General features: G+C 44.5%; 1 protein-coding gene across 1 annotated transcript in view; it reads right to left on the bottom strand.

Annotated features, from left to right (window-relative positions):
* Nucleotides 1-17,570, bottom strand: part of LOC121282386 (TBC1 domain family member 30-like) — an 82,128-nt gene that overhangs the window by 46,746 nt on the left and 17,812 nt on the right. The window contains exons 3-5 of the mRNA XM_041196105.1: nucleotides 16,545-16,610; nucleotides 10,864-10,989; nucleotides 2,026-2,211 (exon numbers count right to left, since the gene is read on the bottom strand). Of these exons, the coding sequence (XP_041052039.1) occupies nucleotides 2,026-2,211; nucleotides 10,864-10,989; nucleotides 16,545-16,610 (378 nt within the window). The remainder of the gene's footprint in view (nucleotides 1-2,025; nucleotides 2,212-10,863; nucleotides 10,990-16,544; nucleotides 16,611-17,570) is intronic.

Here is a 17,570-nt window from a genome sequence, read left to right as displayed (position 1 = left end):
TCTCGCAACCCTAAGTTAAATGGTAATCCTTAAAAACAATTGAAGTTACTGGACTACATAATAGGTTATCCCCCTTTTCAGACCCTCTTCCTTATTAGCTCAGCATTTTAAAGATAAATCAGGAATCCACACTAAAGCCACACAATTTCCTGTTAATATTTACATTTCCAGTGACTCGCTTGTGGTGCATTGCATTTCTGCAAAAGTTTTTCCATCTACTGGTTGATTTATTCAATGTATCCAGTACAGCTCCATTGTAGATAATAAGATCGCTGCTGTTCTTGCATTTGAACCAGGTTGTTTCCAATTATATTGTTATTGCCGATGGGGAACCTATATGTGCAGCTACTCTCCTGCCATCATTGTCTATGCAAGTACTAGAAACACAGGTCCGTAGTGATTTATATTATTCTGGGATGCAGAAAGACCATAAAAGCTAATCTGGTAGATTTACAGGAAATTCTGACAGAGTAGAAAACCGATCCCAGTGAACTACTTTGTCCCACAGCTTCTGCAGCTCATTAACTGCTTGGTGGGATAAGCATATATAAAAGAATTGGGGGAGGGGGGTTGGGAAAAAGAGATCATTAAAGAATTTCCTCTGTTTGGAATGACGGAAGAGAAGACAGGAACATAGGGCAGAATCTTCTGTTCGGCAAGTGGAGGCTGGGGCCCGCTTGCCGACGCTTGTCGGGCGTGGGTCCCAACGTCACCCCGCGTCGTTTAGAATTTCAGTTCAGCGGGCGCGCAGCTAAATCGGCTGCATGCCCGCCAAACTGTCAGAGGCCTATTAAGGCCATTAAAAAAGTAATTAAAGTGACTAATGGACCTGCCCATCCAACCTTAAGGTTGGCAGGTAGGCTGGGAGCCCAGGCGGGCTCCTGAAAATACATGAAGCCTCATCCACGGGCAGGGTGAGGTTTCATGAGATTATTAAAATTTGTATCAAATCTCTAAATAAAAGAAATTGACATGTCCCACCCTCATGTGACAGTGGCACATGAGGGGACATGTCAGTAATTTTTTTTCTCATCTTCGTTTAATGTTTCAAATCTGAGCTGATCTCCCTGAGGCAGCACTTTGCCTCAGGGAGATCTGTACGCTCTTTCATGCGCATGCGCAAAAGAGCGCACTTCTGGCTCAGGGAATTCCCACCAGGAATCCAAGCTCCCCTTCAGTGGTTGCGTCCAAGGAACACCTCTTTGACCAAGTTTTGCTCACGCGTCCTTTCTTTTATTCGCTCTTGGGCTGTGAGTGTCGCAGGCTAGGTCAGTGTTTGTTGCCCATCTCTAATTACCCTTGAAAATATGGTGGTGAGCTGCCTTCTTGAACCACTGTTATCCATATGATATAGATACACCTACCATGCTGTTAGGGAGAGTTTTGCAGGATTTTGACCCAGCAACAGTGAAATAACACGTTAGTAGTTCCTAGACAGGATGGTGTGTCACATGGGTCGGGGGGTGGGGGGGGACTTTCAGATATGATGATCCCATGCGTCACCTGTCCTTGTCCTTCTAGGTGGTAGAGGTTATGGGCTTGGAAGATGCTACCAAAGGAGGCTTGGTGAGTCGCTGCAGTACATCTTGTAAATGGTATGCACTGTTGCCACTGTGCGCAGAGTGAACGTTTAAGGTAGTGACTGTGATGATGGGTCAAGCCGGCTGCTTTGTTCTGGATGGTGCTGAGCTTCATGAATGTTGTTGAAGCTTCACTCATCCAGGGAAATGGATAATACAAGTGGATAAAATCTTAATGTCTCTATATCATTTTGTTTGATATTTGCCCCCGTGAAGGGTCTTGGGAAGCTATGCTACATTAAAGGTGCTGTATAAATGTGAGTTTTTGTTTGTCAAGAAGATGTACAGATTTTAAAGACAGTGCTAACAGTCCTTACCCCACTGCCAGGGCCTTTTCCTACCCCTTAGCTGGAGTCAAGCAACCAAACCATAAATGGGGAAAACTGAAAAAAGATGATTTGTGACTTTTTCTAAGACAAGACATTTTAAAAGTGTTGTAACCTACCTTTAATGCATCACCCTCATCCCTTTCCATCACCATCAAAATGACTGCTGCTGGTATTATGAAACCTTGACAGTAGCAGATTCTCTTATTCCAGTGAGCATAGGCTAGTAAGAGTCGTTTTAGTGCATTGTGGAATTGTGCCACATCAGAGCCACCGTAGAAGTTAGAGCTGGACTGCTGCAGATCCTTAAAACAAGAGATCCATGGAAAACAAAGTCAGTTTTACAAACCAACAAATTCATCTCCTGTCACACGGGCCGTTATTGGATTTAATTTTCTTTGCCTTAAACCAAACAGTACAACAGCTTTTAGTGGGTCCAATGCTAATTTAGATTCTCCTTTCTATCTCTTCCCAGTCCTGCTCTATACTCCTGCAAGCTTCCAAACGTTTTGAAACTGCCCATATACCACAACCTGTACAGGTGAAGGTGAACTCTCCACACCCCAAACTTATACATTTTTACAAAGGCTCAGCCCCGAAGCAGTGAGATTTATAGAATCATAGAAGGGTTACAGCACAGAAGGGGGCCATTCAATCCGTCATGTCCATGCTGGCTCTCTGTGGGAGCAACTCAGTTTGTCCCACTCCCCTGCCTTTTCCCATAACGCTGCGAACACTTTTTCTCCACCCTCCGATAATTATCTAACTTCCTATTGAAAGCCTTGATTGAATCTGCCTCCATCACATTCCAGATCCCAACTATTTGGTGCATATTTGGAGAATTTTCTGCATGTCGGATGGGCTAAATCACCGCCCCCAATCAGCTGTGTGCCGCCATTTAACATGGGCGGGCCTTAGCGTGACGCACAGCCTGGAGCTGCCTCAGGGAAGTCGAAAATTATTTAAGCAGCACGTCCCCTCATGTGACAGTGTCACATGAGCTGGAACAAATTTGTGAATTGTGCAAAAATTATTAATTTTATAAAACCTTCAGGAAACCTCATTCCGCCCGCGGATGAGGTTTCCTGAAAAACGCAAAGGCCCCCTGGGCTCTTCACCTGCCCGCCAACCTTAAGGTTGGATGGGCAGCATTGATAACTATTTCAATTGGTTTTTTTAATGACCTTAATAGGCTGTTGACGGTTCGGCAGACACGCAGCTGCCTCCAGCGCACGCGCGCCCCATGTAATATGTAAATGGCGCGCGATGACATTGGGACGCACGCCTGACCTCACGGCAAGTCATTTTATGCATAGGCGTGTTGGGCCCGCTCCTGCATGCCGATGTCAAAATTCTGGCCAGAGAGTTTTTCCTCATGTTGCCTCTGGTTCTTTTTCCAATTTGTCTAGGATTTTGTACTTTCAAAAGCGCAGTCTGAAAATAAATGCACCATACGCAGTGCTGAAGAAGCCATGTGATATAAACAGCAGAAAAATACACAGGCCTGCAATGTTAATCTGCTTCCTTTATTTTCAGATGCTCGAGTCTGCAGTGTATTTCTAACACTTCTGCTTTTATTTTATATTTGCAGCATCCACACTTTTTTCACCTGCAGCACAATGAGGCTCATTCTTAATAAAGTAAAACTGATTCAGGCCGGTGGGAAATAATCCTTGTCGACGGCGGACTGTCTTTGTGGGGGGTGGAAAAGTATTATCGACCAGATGAGAATGCTTATTTTAATCTGGGTTGTGTTTGTAAAACATGCTGTTTTAATTGAGCCACTATGAGCATCAGAGCTGCTCGGCAGGAGCTGCAGCTTCCCCAGGGCACTGCAGTTACCATAGCAACTGTGTAGAAACATCTGCCTTTTTATGAATCCGTATCAGAGACAGCAATCTTTTGAGGTACTATCGAGTTATGAGACCCCCCCACTGTCAGCTAACAGAAATGGTTGATTGGTGCACTTCATTGAATCATAGAAGCAGGTCATTCGTCCCATCATACTAATACCATCGCTTTGAAAGAGCTGTTCAATTTGGTCCCACACCCTAGCTTTCTCCCCGTAACCCTCTTAGGTTAAAAGAAACAGAATCACCTCTTGCACTGGAAAGTTGGTAATTATCAACAAAACATAGCTACGCTAGAGTGAAGTGAAAACCTAATATATTCAAAGACAAATGAAGCAAAATACCGTGGTCTACTGGCCAACTCCAAAATCCTCAACAACATGCAATTTATCAAAGGCTGCTTTACCCATCCGAACCCCTGTCACACAATGAAGGCTATAAAGGAAAATAAATGTCCGCGTACTGACGCTTATAATCCTCTCTTAATGTCATTGTCAGCAATTTTGCACAACAGATACTGAAGCGAAGGCAAAATACTGCGGATGCTGAAAATCCGAAATGTAAACAGAAAATGCTGGAAATACTCAGCAGGTCAGGCACCGTTTTGTGGAGGGAGAAACAGAAATAATTTTTCAGCTGGGTGAGGTCACCAACCTGAAACGTTAATGCTGTTAACAGAGGATGCCTGCTCAGTTCTGACAGCATTTTCCATTTCTATTTTAATGATAAGGTTCCCCCTATAGCGGGATCGCGCACTTCTAAGAGAACGTCATGTATGTCACAGCCCCACTGCCTTCTGATTGAAGCTTCACTCACTATTGAAAATGTCTCCAAGTGTCACATCAATTTTAAAGCACAAAACAGGGATAAGGGGGCATGAGAGTCACAAGTAAATGTCAGTAAATGTACAGACACGATCTTTATATTTATAATTACACAGTATTAGAAGTATCCAAAATACAATAGGATTCGTTTTTTATAAATATTCCCGTTTGTGGCTTAGTAGCATGTAAAGGACGCGCTTTTCAAACATCCTGCAACATTGGGGAGATTCACTGAAATTAATGTATTTGCCCTCTTTAGACAGCATGGGGGCATGGAGGGCATCTCCTCTCCTGGGCCACCAGCGGCGGGTTTCCTGGTGGTTGGTGGTGGTGTGTGTGTGTGTGTGTGTGTGTGTGTGTGTGTGTGTGTGTGTGTGTGTGTGTGTGTGTGTGTGTGTGTGTGTGTGTGTGTGTGTGTGTGTGTGTGTGTGTGTGTGTGTGTGGCGGGAGAATACGAGGGGCATCCCGACAGCAAGAAATGATAGCAGGAACTTGCAGTCCCAACTGTCGTGGCCATTCCCACTGAAGGTCGTCAGGAAGTGCATCATTAATGGTATTCAAATCAGCATCAGACCGGAATGTTCCCCACAGGGTGGGTTAGATGAGGAGGGTGGAAGGTGTAGGAGTCAGTTCGGAGTATGACGCACGCCATCCCCATGCGAAGGCAGGTCAGGGTGTCAACACCCTTGATGCCCAACAGAAAAATTGCTGGATGGGAGGAGGGTCATTGGGCGGGCGGGCGGAGCTAAAGGTCAGCGCAACTGGGCAACTGAAGGGGGACACAGATAATCTACCCTGACAAGTGAAAAGGTCTCTCTGTATTGAAAAAGGCAGTGGAGGGAAGGGGAATAGTGTGACTGGGAGGCTTCTTGCATATGGCTCACAAGAGCCTTGGCAAAGAGCAATGTCTCCACGTGCAGGCATCATTCAGGGAGACAGAGACCCAACCTTGGTCCCCCTGGAAGGGATGCGGGGAGGGAGGTGGCAGGGAGAGCGCACTCAGGTAATAACACAAGCAGCAGCAAGAAAAGCCCAGAAGACTTCCGGAAAGTGCAATGATTAATATATTTAAAAAACCAACAAAGGGTGCAATAACTTATTTACAATGATTGTACACCCGTGCCATCAGTGTGAACTTAACACTTAAATCTTCTTACCCTACCACCATGTCTTAGTACATCCCCGACATCCACAGCAGAGGTGGATGCAGCCTGCTGACTGCTACACTCCCGTCTCTGATGACTTTGGCAGGCCTTCTCTGGAGGGCCGAGGCCCTTGTTTGGGTCTCCTGCTCTGGGGCAGGTGCAGCCTTGGCAGCCTCAGAGGCTGGAGCTGATGGAGTCACAAGCAGAGGGGTCCTCAAACACCTGGACACCCTTGGAGAGCCCTAGGTGGAAACCCCTTGGGTGTCCACCTGATGCTTCTCCCTCTTTGGGTGCCCAAGGGCCCCTCCCTGTCTCCTGAGAAGGGGCATCTGAAGGGAAGCAGAGGTGCCTAGTTTCCCTCTCATGTAGCCACTCTGCAAAAGCTCACACATGGCAACAGTGATGGAGTGCCGATCTGAGCCCACCTTCAGCAGAAACTGGATGTTTTAGCTGGACCAGGGTCTCCATGGCGCCCACCTTCATCCCATGGAGACATCCATGTGCTCACATGTTGGAACCACTACATCAGAGATCAAGCGGAAGCACTCGTCCACCTCTGTCGAGGGCCTCTGATACCTCTGCCTGATGTTCTCCTGCATCTCGCTGATACTCCAGCATCTTCTCTATGACAGTTTCCAGAGGCTCATCATCTGACTTGGACTTAGCAGGGGCCTCTTCTCCAGCAGTCCTCGGAGTGCTAGAGACCTTGGCTGTCACTGCCTCCTCCTGCTGCAGACACGTGTCCAAGGGGTAACCAGCAGAGTGTGAGTTCGAGTCTAACCTAGATCTGTGAGTCACTGAGGTGTCTCTCTATGGGATGGTGGAGAGTGCAGGCGATGGCTCTACACGTGAAAAGTCATCCTGGTCCTCTTCAGAGGTTTCCTGGAGGCTGAGGCTGAGTTCAAGTGCAGGGGCTGGCTTCCCCCTCTTCCTACTGGCACCTGGAATAGAGAGACAGAATAGAGAATGAGTGACTCCCTAGGCTGCCTCCTACATTGCACAGACCCTCACCCTCAGGTTCTGATTGGCAGAGGTTAAGCATGCTTCCTCACCAGATGCTTGGGGTAGGCCAACCTTTCCCTCGGCACAGGCAAGGTCACGATCCTTCCCAGTGAGCTCAGCACCCCACTGCTCGTATTGTGTGAGTGGGCAGATATTAAGCATGCCCATTCGTCTGTCGCACACTGTCTTCTCCTGTAAAGATAGATAGATGGATTGTGAGCACATCTGTGGCAGGAGCAGGTCGCATGCTGCTAATTCTGTGGCTGAGAAGTGACCTTGTGACTCCCCAAAGCCTGCCCACCATCTGCAAGGCACAAGTGAGGAGTTTGAGGGAATACTGTCCACTTATCTGGATAAGTGTAGCTCCCACAGCATTTGGGTACTGGACACCATCCAGGAGGACACAGGCCACTTGTTTGACACTCCATCCAGCACCCTCAACATTCAGTCCCTCCACCACCGACCCATTGGCAGCTGAGCGTTCTCTGTGAATGATGCACTGCTGCTAGTCCCCTAGGCTACTTTGGAAGCCCCCTCCAGACCCACGACCTCTAACAGCTAGAAAGACAAGGACAGCAGAGGCAACTTACCCTCTACTCCAAACTCCACCCCCTCAAATGGTTGTGCCTTCATTGTTGTTGGAGCGGCAACCTGCAATTGCCTCCCTACCAGCAGACCACTTGGACTGCAGTGGGGCAATGAGACAGCAACCCAGCACCTTCTGAAGGGCTCTTAGGGATGGGCAGGACATGGTGACTTTGCCATTAATGCCCACATCCCATGACAGATCCAGAAAATTGTGAGGAGAGTGTAGAGAGTTCACTTGGTCTGGTGGTACAGGTTAAGTCGTTGATGCATTTCCTGCACTGCAGGGCGATCCTCCTCTGCACCCTGTGGCACTGACCATCCTGCCAACCTCCTCCCAGGCCATTGTGAAGAATCAGGTGGGCCTCCTGCTCCCATCTCTGGGGAACAGGATGTTCCTCCTGTCCTCCACAACCTGGATGAGTGTCTCCAAAGAAGCATCACCCAAACTGTGGGGCTGATGCTTGCTGCTTTCTAGAAGTCATGTCTAGGGCAATGAATTACTTGCTGTCCATATGCCTTTTAAACATGGCGCCCGGACATGTCGGCAGGGTGCGCAACTTCCTGTCTGCCCCTCCATGCGATGTGGCATAATCCTCCCGGCTGCATAATTAATTAGGTGAGCAGCACATGAATCAACCTTCTCACCCACCCCACTCTCCAGCAGAGAGTCCCTCAGGCTTCCCACTCCCACCACCGGACTTAGGCCTGAAGCAGAAAGTCCTGGCCCTGGTATTTTCAAATCCCCCCCCAAAAAATCAGTCAGTCAGCAACGGTTACAAATTGTCCTCATTACTTCATAATGATGAGGAGTATAGCTGTAGCACAACATCACAATTTCTGCCATCATGATCTTTGCTTTACATTTGGCCCTGGTGCTGGGATGAGCACTGTTGAAGTCCAAACTTGATATGAAATCTTGCTAAGGATTTGTCAATCACAAAGAGTTTTCTTCCATTTACTTAAGATTACATTTGGAATACCGTGTGCAGTTCTGGTCCCCAGATTATAAAAGGATATTTATAAAAAAAGCATTGGGGAGGATACAAAAATAATTGCATTTCTGGTATCATCCTTGTAAAAGTTATACTTACCAAAAAAGGATATACAGGCTGGGTCTCTTTTCTTTTGAGAAGAGAATGCTGAGGGGGTGACCTAAGCAACGTGTTTAAAATTGAGAAAGAGAAGGTGGTTTTGGTAGTGAAGACACTTCACTGAAGAGCAAAATTAAAGGTCTTCAATAGTCACCAAAAAAAAGTATGAAATTCAAACAAACTTCTTCACCAAGAGAGAGTGGTGAGAAAGTGTAACTCACTACCACAGGAATGGTTGAGGTAAATAGTAGATGCATTTAAGGGGAGACTAGATAAGCATGATTAAGAAGGGAATAGATGGTTATGTCAGTAGGGCTAGATAAGGAAAGGTAGGAAGAAGGTCAAGTGCAGCAAAAATGCCCAAATGGCTTCTTTCTGTGCTGTATATTCTATGCAATTCTAAGCATGTTCTCTAGATTGTTCAACATTATCCAGTCACTTGGACAGGTATTCTGCTCCTAGGCTTTTTCACTTAATAGTTTATAACCATTCAGCCAAATTAGGTGCTACAAGGCACCATGAAATCATCATCAGCAACAGAATTATACACCACAATCTGTAACCTCAAGACTCAAAACAACCTTTAGTCCGCCATCTCATTCAAGCCGGAAGATTGAATATGGTTCAATGGGGTGTGTAGAAACTCCAGACAGACCTTAGGATGAGGCACCAACCTCATGAAGCTATAACAGAGATACCAGCATACCACATACTAGAAGCCAAACAATATAAACAGAGCTAAGTGCCAGAAGCTTGACTAGACCAGCCGCACCAACACCAAGATTATAGAATCATGTCACTGGATTGATACTCTACATGTGACTCTTCAATAATCTAAAAAACTCACATCAGAAGTAAAGAATCATCATCATTTTGCTGGATGCGTGCAGTCACAAAAAAATTCAAAAGTATGACATCATCCAAGACAGAACAATCCACTTCACAGAATCACAGAAACTTACAATGCAGAAGGAAACCATTTGACCAGTCATGCCTGTGCTGGCTTTCTGAAGCAGCAATCATGCTGAGACCCATATCCCTGCTTTTATATCCATGATCCTCTAAGTTCCTCATTCTCAATTACCTGTCCAACTCCCTTTTAAAACTATTCATGAAATCAGCTTGCGCTACCTTTACAGATTCGATAGACATCTCTGTCAGTCAACGCAACAGCCATTCTTCCCTCCACTAGTTTGACTACAGTACGTATTATTTCCAGGTTTACCTGTGTGGCACTTCCTAACCCTACAACCTTTTCTACTTAGAAGTTGAAGAACTGAAATATCATTGGAATATCATTCTGGCTTGTAGATATATGACCATTCCTTCATCATCTCTGGGTCAAAATTCTGGAATTCCCCATCTAACACCATTGTGGGAGCCCCATCACCAAAAGGATGACAGGTTAATGGAAAAAGCCCACTAACAACCTCTCAGGGGAATTAGAGAAGGACAATAAATATAACCTTGTCAGTAATGCTCACACTTTGAGAACAAGTGAAAAAATGTCAAATTGCTTTGATTTTCCTTATATCTGCTCCTTATTTCCGCACCTTCCCTCACACCACCCATTTGGCACACCGATTAGGGGCGCGCTGCTGTTTTACGCGGGTGGGCCAATTAAGGTCCGCCCAACGTGACATCCGCCAGGAAGCGCTGTACGTTCCCTGTGCGGGTGGGGGGGTATTCCCTCAGTCAGGAGTGCGCTCTTTCGCTAGGTGCTGCCTCAGGGAAATTGGCTCTGAATTAAAAATTGTAATACAAATGATAGAAAAATTTCCCTGACATGTCCCCTCATGTGACACTGTCACGAGTTGGAACATGTCCGTAACTTTTATTGAAACTTTTATTAAAAATTTAAATCCCTCATGAAACCTCATCCCGCCCGTGGATGAGGTTTCATGCTTTTTCCGAAGCCCAGCAGGGCTCCCGGCCTGCCCGACAACCTTAAGATTGGACGGGCAGGTCCATTAATGATTTTAATTAGTTTCTCAATGGCCTCAATAGAACCGTTGAGGTCAGCAGGTGCACAGCTGACTTGGCTGCGCCCCCACCGACCTGCAAATGGAAATGACGCGGGGTGTCATTGGGAGTTCCACCCGGCATCATCCCGCATCATTTTACGTGTCGGGGAGTGGGCCCTGCTCCCGCTCGCCGACGGGAAAATACTTCCCGATGAAATGAAAATCAAGGATGAAAATACAGGCCCAGCAGTTTACTAAAAGAGCTCCTTTAGTATATAAATTCAGGAACATGTCGTTGTGTCACAGCACTCTGCAATGCGGCATAGCAATACACTGCACAATCAGTTTTATTCTTGTGACAATTTAATATTACAACAGAGGTTAAATAGGTGCTGCCTTTAATTTCAGGTCTCATGTTAATTTGAATTCAGTTCCAATTAACTTTACACTTGTGACTAGGGACCAAGGCAAAGTGCAATTACTGATACCTTACCTTGTCTATCTGGATTCCCAATTCATCCTCATTTAGGTTTCTTTGCTCATTGAGGAAGAAGTGCTTGGTTTTCTCCCAGTCAATGGAGATGCTTTGAAGGTAATGGTCTGCCAACGTTACCCAGACCTGCAACAGGGTATTTAGTGAACAGGGTTTTAAAAGGCTGATCAAGTCAGAGGCAATAATCGAGGACTTCAGCTCCTTGATGCTAAGCAAAAAAAGTTTGCTGCACATTTTGTTTTTAGAGAAGTGAATGTGCAAGGCAGTATGAAGGCACATAACTCAAATAGGACCCATACAGGAACTACGTTTGAGACTTTTAAACTGTACACACGCAGAAAGCAAACGAGTAGAATTATTAAATGTTTCAGCTGTACTTTTTCAAAAAAGATTATATTTTGCCCATAATTCATTGATTGACTGATTCTCTTCCCATTACATTGAGTGGGGAGGCAGGTAACCTGCTCATCCTGTCACATCCAGCTGAGAATGGTGGCGGACAATCCAATCTGCCGTTCTCTAACTGCAGTCCAGGAGAGTTACACACGGGCTGAATTTAATGGCCTCAGTGGCGGCTTCTCCGCCGGCTGGAAAGCTGGTGGCAACCCTGCCGTGGTTATTTGCAGGAGCCTCAACAGGATTAAATCCCTATCAGGCAGTTATTTGCCTGCCGTCAAGGTTCCTGGGGCTTTCCAGATGAGGATCCTGCCTCCAACAGCCACCAGCCAATCAGAGGGCCAGCAGCTCTTCAATCCCAGTCCCAGGTAAAGTGATTGGAGGCCTGGGGGAGAGGTAAGTGGGGCAGGCTCACCAGAGGCTGAGGTCGGGAGATGGGGGCAGCGTGGATGGTCGAATTAGAGGGGCAGTAAAAGGGCTTTCAGTAGGGGTGGACCTTGCCACCAAAGGGGCCTTTCATGGGACATAGGGCTTCCAATCAGTAGAATATCAGCGACGGCAGGCTGAGGCCCTTAATTGAGCTAGGGGCAGGAAGGCTGACCTTACCTTCCTTGCCCCTAACTTAATCAGAGGGAGTCGGGAAGGTGACTGGCACTCCACCCTGCGTCTTCCCAACTGATTAAGCAGCAACCCTCTAGCCTGCTCCTTGTGGAGGAGAAACAACTCTGCGATGTGGAATTCTACGAGTGACAACCAATGGATCTCCATGCTAAATCAAGAAACTATTGGAGGAGGAGCAAAGAGGGCAGATGCACATTGTGAAACACATTCAACTGAGGCCAAAATAGCTCAAATGGCAGGTAGCTCTTGCTCTCAACCATTCTACCATCTGGCTTTCAGACACAGTACCAGCTCTTTGGTCATCAGCTAAGTCAAGAGGGAAACAGAAATAGTATAAGGGTATAAGTATCAAAAGATTCAGATAATCTCAAATTACAGAGGAACTTCTGTATCAGCTGAATTTTGAAATTAGAAGTCACTCCACAGCCTCTGCTACCTCATATAAATAATTCTAAATTTATGAGCTGCTTTCATTCAGTCGGTTGTTTTAAATTCTCACACTGTGGACATCACTAGCAAGGCCAGCATTTGTTACCCATCCCTTATTGCCCACGAACTGAGTGGCTTGCTAGGCCATTTTAGCGGGCAGTTAAGAGTCAACCATCTTGCTGTGGCTCTGGGAGTCAAACATAAGCCAGACCAGGTAAGGATGGCAAATTTCCTTCTCTTAAGGACAGTGAACCAGGTTGATGATAATTTCATTACCAAGGTTAGTTTTATATTCCAGATTTATTAAATGAATTCAAATTCAACCAACCACATTGAACCCATGTCCCCAGAGCATTAGTTTGGATCTCTGGATTACTTGTCCAGTGATATTACCACCGCATCACCATCTCCCCTAGTCTTATACATACTTTTAGGCTGGCTGTGGCTTCTGGTGTGGAAACCAACAGTTGGCACAGTCCATCTGATGGGTGAAGATGCTTGTACTAAGGAGTATGATTGTGATATACTTAGTGCAACATTACTCTCAAGCCTTAGTTTGTGCTGATTACTGGAAAATTCTACAGGGGCACATTTAAATAAACAGCAATTAAATATCTTTCCCATTACTTTGATTTAGTCAGCGTAAAAGCTCAATGTGGAAACAGACTTATTTTTAAAAATGTGCAATCTTTCCTGGCCATGATAATAATATGTAAATTAAATTCACTGGGTACACACATACAGCATGGGAAGAACTTGTGACATTACAATTCCAGAAGAAATCCGCTTTTGCTGCAATTATTAATACAAGATTTCTAAGCTAATCTATCTCAATCTTAATATTTTGCTAGACTGCAGTCCCAAGAGGCAATTGAACTGTCTAGTCATTTCCACCAATATTCATCTTCATCAGTTCAGTATCAGATTTTGTTTCTTTATTTATAAAACAGAATAACCATCTTATTCATAAATAATCATAGACTTTCTTTTAATTTGTGTTCATTTGCCTTTAACCCATTCAGGTAAGTGTGATCTTTTTGCACCACTGATGCAAAGAAGAGGGGGCTTATCAAAACATACAAACACATAGCTTTCAAACTATCTGTTTAATAGTCTGTGCAAATTTAAATAGACAAATCAGTACAATGCAACTGATAGAGTGTTTTCAATATCTTCAAAGGAGCATTGTAAGAATGACCACATTTAATATTGAGATCGGATGTCCATATGAATGTAGCGTGTGCCAGCAAACAATAAAATGTGACATGTCTGAAGGTTGACATTCCTATCCGCCTGACCAAAAGAAAATATTAAACTCCTACAGAAACCTAAATAAAGGGCAACTGACACTGAAATCCATTGTATGGAGCATTACCTGGTTGAAAATGGAAGAGTAAGTGAGGTAAATCGGCAAATAATGATTAAATGCTGTGAAGCTCGGGGTTTAAAGCCCAGTAGGTTGCAAGAGGAGAAGGAGGAGTTTTGAAAGAAAAAAAGAGTTAGTTTTCTCCTATGAGACAGGAGTGAAATGGAGTATGAGGTTTGTCTTGATTTCAATATAGTAAGAATGCCAGGGAGAGGAAAGACAAAGGGTGTCAAAATTTGAATTTTCCAAGAACATGGCAGAGAAGTACAGGGAGATACTGATGGGAATACTATTGTAATATTATAAAGTCATTACACGTCAGTATCATGCCATTCGGCCTATGTTGGTCGATGCTGGTGTTTATGCTCCACACAAGTCTCCTCCCACCCCTCTTCATCTAATCCCATAAATGTATTCCCCTATACCTTTCTCTCTTAGGTACTTATCTAGCTTTCCCTTGAATGTATCAATGCTATTCCCCTTAATCAATTCCTCCGGTGACGGACAATAGTCTTGATGCAATACAAAGGGACAAAACAGGTTATGATGAAAAGACAAAAAAATAGCAGGCTTTAGGTGAGAATAACGCTAGTGCAAATATTGTGTAGCATGTTAATGTTCCGGTCATTGAATTTAAATATTTGAAGCCTGATAACCATTTCTAGCTCTTGAAACAATAATCTTAAACTGATTCAGGGAAAAGTAGAAGTAAAACATTTTTTAAAAAGTTGCTGACTGTATTTCTCAAATGCAAATACAATAGCTTGCATTTATTTTGGGCAGAATTTTGCCCTTGATGGGCGGGTGGGCCCGACTGGCTCGGTGGCAGGCAAGCAGCCGATTGCCGGTGCCAAAGCGGGTCCCGCTGCCATTTTGAGTGGGCGGGCCAATCAAGGCCCACCCAATGGGAAGCGCTATGCACTTCCTGTGCAAGGGGGGAGGAAGGATTCCCCAACTGTCAAAGTGCGATGTTTCGGACATGCACGTGAAAGAGCACACATCCCCTGAGACTAAGTGTTGTCTCAGGGAGATCGGTGAAAGCTTTACAAACATCAAAAATAGAAAAATAAAAAAATTATTAACATGTCCCCCTCAAGTGACAATGTCACACGAGATGGGACATGTTAATAAAAAGCACAAAAACTTTATTAAACTTTTTAAAAACAGACATGAAACCTCATCCTGCCTGTGGATGAGGTTTCATGTATTATCAGAAGCCCGCTGGGGTTCCTGGCCTGCCTGCCAGCCTTAAGGTTGGATGGGCAGAGCCTTTAAATTGGCTTAATTATCCTGTCAATGGCCTCAACTGGCCATTGACAGGTCGGCGGGCAGACAGCTGATTGCGCTGTCCACCCACCTTCCTGAATATTTAAATGGGGCGGGATGACGTTGGGGGTTTCCCCTGATGTCATCCCGCATCATTTTCGTGTCGGCGAGTGGGCCCCGCCCCCAAATCGCCAACGGAAAAATTCTGGCCAGTGCCTTTAGTGTAATGAAATATCTGGAGGCACTTCACAGGAGCATTATCAAACAAAACGGTATTAGGACGGCTGACCAAGAGCTTGGTCAAAGAGGTAGGTTTTAAGGAGCTGCGCAAAGGAGGAGAGAGAAGTACAGAGACGGAGAGGTTTAGGAAGGAAATTCCAGAAATTAGACATTTGAAGGCATAGCCACCACTGGTGGTGCAATGGAAATCAGGGATGTGCAAGAGACCAGAGATAGAGGAACATGGAGATCCTGCACTCATAATGCTCCAAAATATTCAGCACATGGCTACTCACAAAGCAACAGGTTTTCAACTCTTTTGGTAGAAACCAACATGTTGATTTTCCTGTGAAGTAAATTAGTATTTAATGGGTTAAGTAACAATTCTTCAGACACAGTTTAAACTTCCTTTCTACTATTAGAGCCTCTCATATATATATAATGCTACAATTTGAGATAATCCCTGTTTGGTTATTCAAGGCAAGCCTCAAGTGTTGGAGGTGGTGATTTTTTTAATTAGTTTCAAATCCTCCGACATAATTTGCTTAATCCATTGCTCTTCATTGCTCAAGCAGAAATGAATCTCTGTTTGATTTTGACAGGAAATAATTCCATTCAAATATTTTCAGTTACAGCTTAATTTTTTTTCCACCATTCAGCTGTTATTGCAAGAGAGCACTCAGTGAGGCACAGGAGCTCAGGTCGGCTTTGTATGAGTTTCAAATCTGCTATTTTATAATTTTGCAAAAAAATTCTTTCTAACTCCATCAGTGTGGTATGAGCTTCATCTAATAGTGCTACACAGATGTGAAATGCCTTTTGGTTGCAAAGCAAAATGAGAAACAGTACGGCAAATAAACTCATTAGCCACTGCCATTCAGCATTTAAGCTCTAAACTCAACGCAGGATTTGTGCTGGTAAATAAAATGGCAGCGTTTGGTGCCACTCCTGAACAAATATTGGCTATGGGGAAAGAATAGGGGGTGGGGGGTGCAAATTGGGTAGCTCTTTCAAGGAGCTGCCTTTGGCACGATGGGCTGAATGGCCTCCTTCTATACTGTAAAATTCTATGCTAATAGTACAAGGTGAATTTTGGCATCATCACCAGTTACTATCACATTCGTCTGGGAGCAGAGAGGACAAATAATGAAAGCAGTTTGCCATTTTCCCTCCCCCTTAACGTGATGACTTCCACAAATATTTTTTAAAGAGAAATGTCACAAAGTCCATTGTAAGTAACAGTCTCAGCAAGATTATGAGTAGTGGTATGTCTCCTAGTAAAAGGTAAAGTGTAAAAAAATTGCAACAAATGTTTTGGCAGATCAATGAGGCAGCAGCAGGAGTGCAGAACTAGTCCAAGAATCTGATGAATTCATTCACTTACCCTTTGCCTCCATCGCTTGGGAATCCCTGTTGGCAACCAAACAATAGCTCGGCAGGTCTCAAACCACTGAAACCACAATACAGGCAGGGTTAGAATTGGTACCTGGAAATTGTCTCTATTTGAAATTTAAATTACAGATTCTTATTGATCATTGAATGTACTTGAATGTTAGCTATTCATGTACATTTTGGACTTTTCATTCTAAGCCAAAAATACAGATTCATATTTTGCTATTATTATCTTAACTGTTGTCATTCTAGCGCAATTTCACACAGCAGCCAGCTTACATTGTATCAGTCACTCTCACCTTTCCCCCAATCACTCCCACTTTTTTCAGATTCCTCATCTCCAAATGCCAGGCAACAATCATATTCATAGTCTTTAACAGCTTATTTTTAAAAAGGAGTTGTTTCTGTGGATTGTTTTGTGCTTTTTGAAGTGTTTTTTTTCTCTCCAAGCCCTACAACACTTCTCTGTGGTTCTCCCTGCCACAATTCACTAATATGAGCCTTCAGTGGAGTAATACATCTCAAGATGCTTCTTGGAGGCATCACATCCATCCTGGAGGCCCCAGGAACCCCGACGGGAGGCAGCCAAATGTCGGATTGGGATGAAATCCCATCAGTGACTGATGGGAATGTCCCTGGCGGGGTTGCCATTGATCTCCAGCTGGTGAAATGGGCCACTACTGTGGCCATTAAATTCAGCCCTGTGTTTTTGTTGGGCAATAGTTGGAGAAAGACATGCTTTGCAGTTATATAGCATCCTAAGGACATTTGAAAGAAATTCACAGTTAATTAATTGCATTTTATGTGTAATCACTGATGTTTTGTAGGCAGGCGTATCAAGCAATCTGTAATGACAATGAGATAAATTTAATTTGTTTTGGGATTGGCAGTTGAGGGATAAAAACTTCCCAGGGTACCAGATGAACTCACCTGGATTAAAGTCAAATAGCACAATGGGGGCTCCTAATCCACCTCAACAGGCACACAGGATCTCACTTTAACATCTCATTGCAAAAGG

Source organism: Carcharodon carcharias, chromosome 9 (assembly GCF_017639515.1).
Source record: "Carcharodon carcharias isolate sCarCar2 chromosome 9, sCarCar2.pri, whole genome shotgun sequence".
Taxonomy (NCBI): domain Eukaryota; kingdom Metazoa; phylum Chordata; class Chondrichthyes; order Lamniformes; family Lamnidae; genus Carcharodon; species Carcharodon carcharias.
Note: the sequence above shows the minus strand (reverse complement) of the source record. Positions and strands in the feature narration are given on the sequence as shown.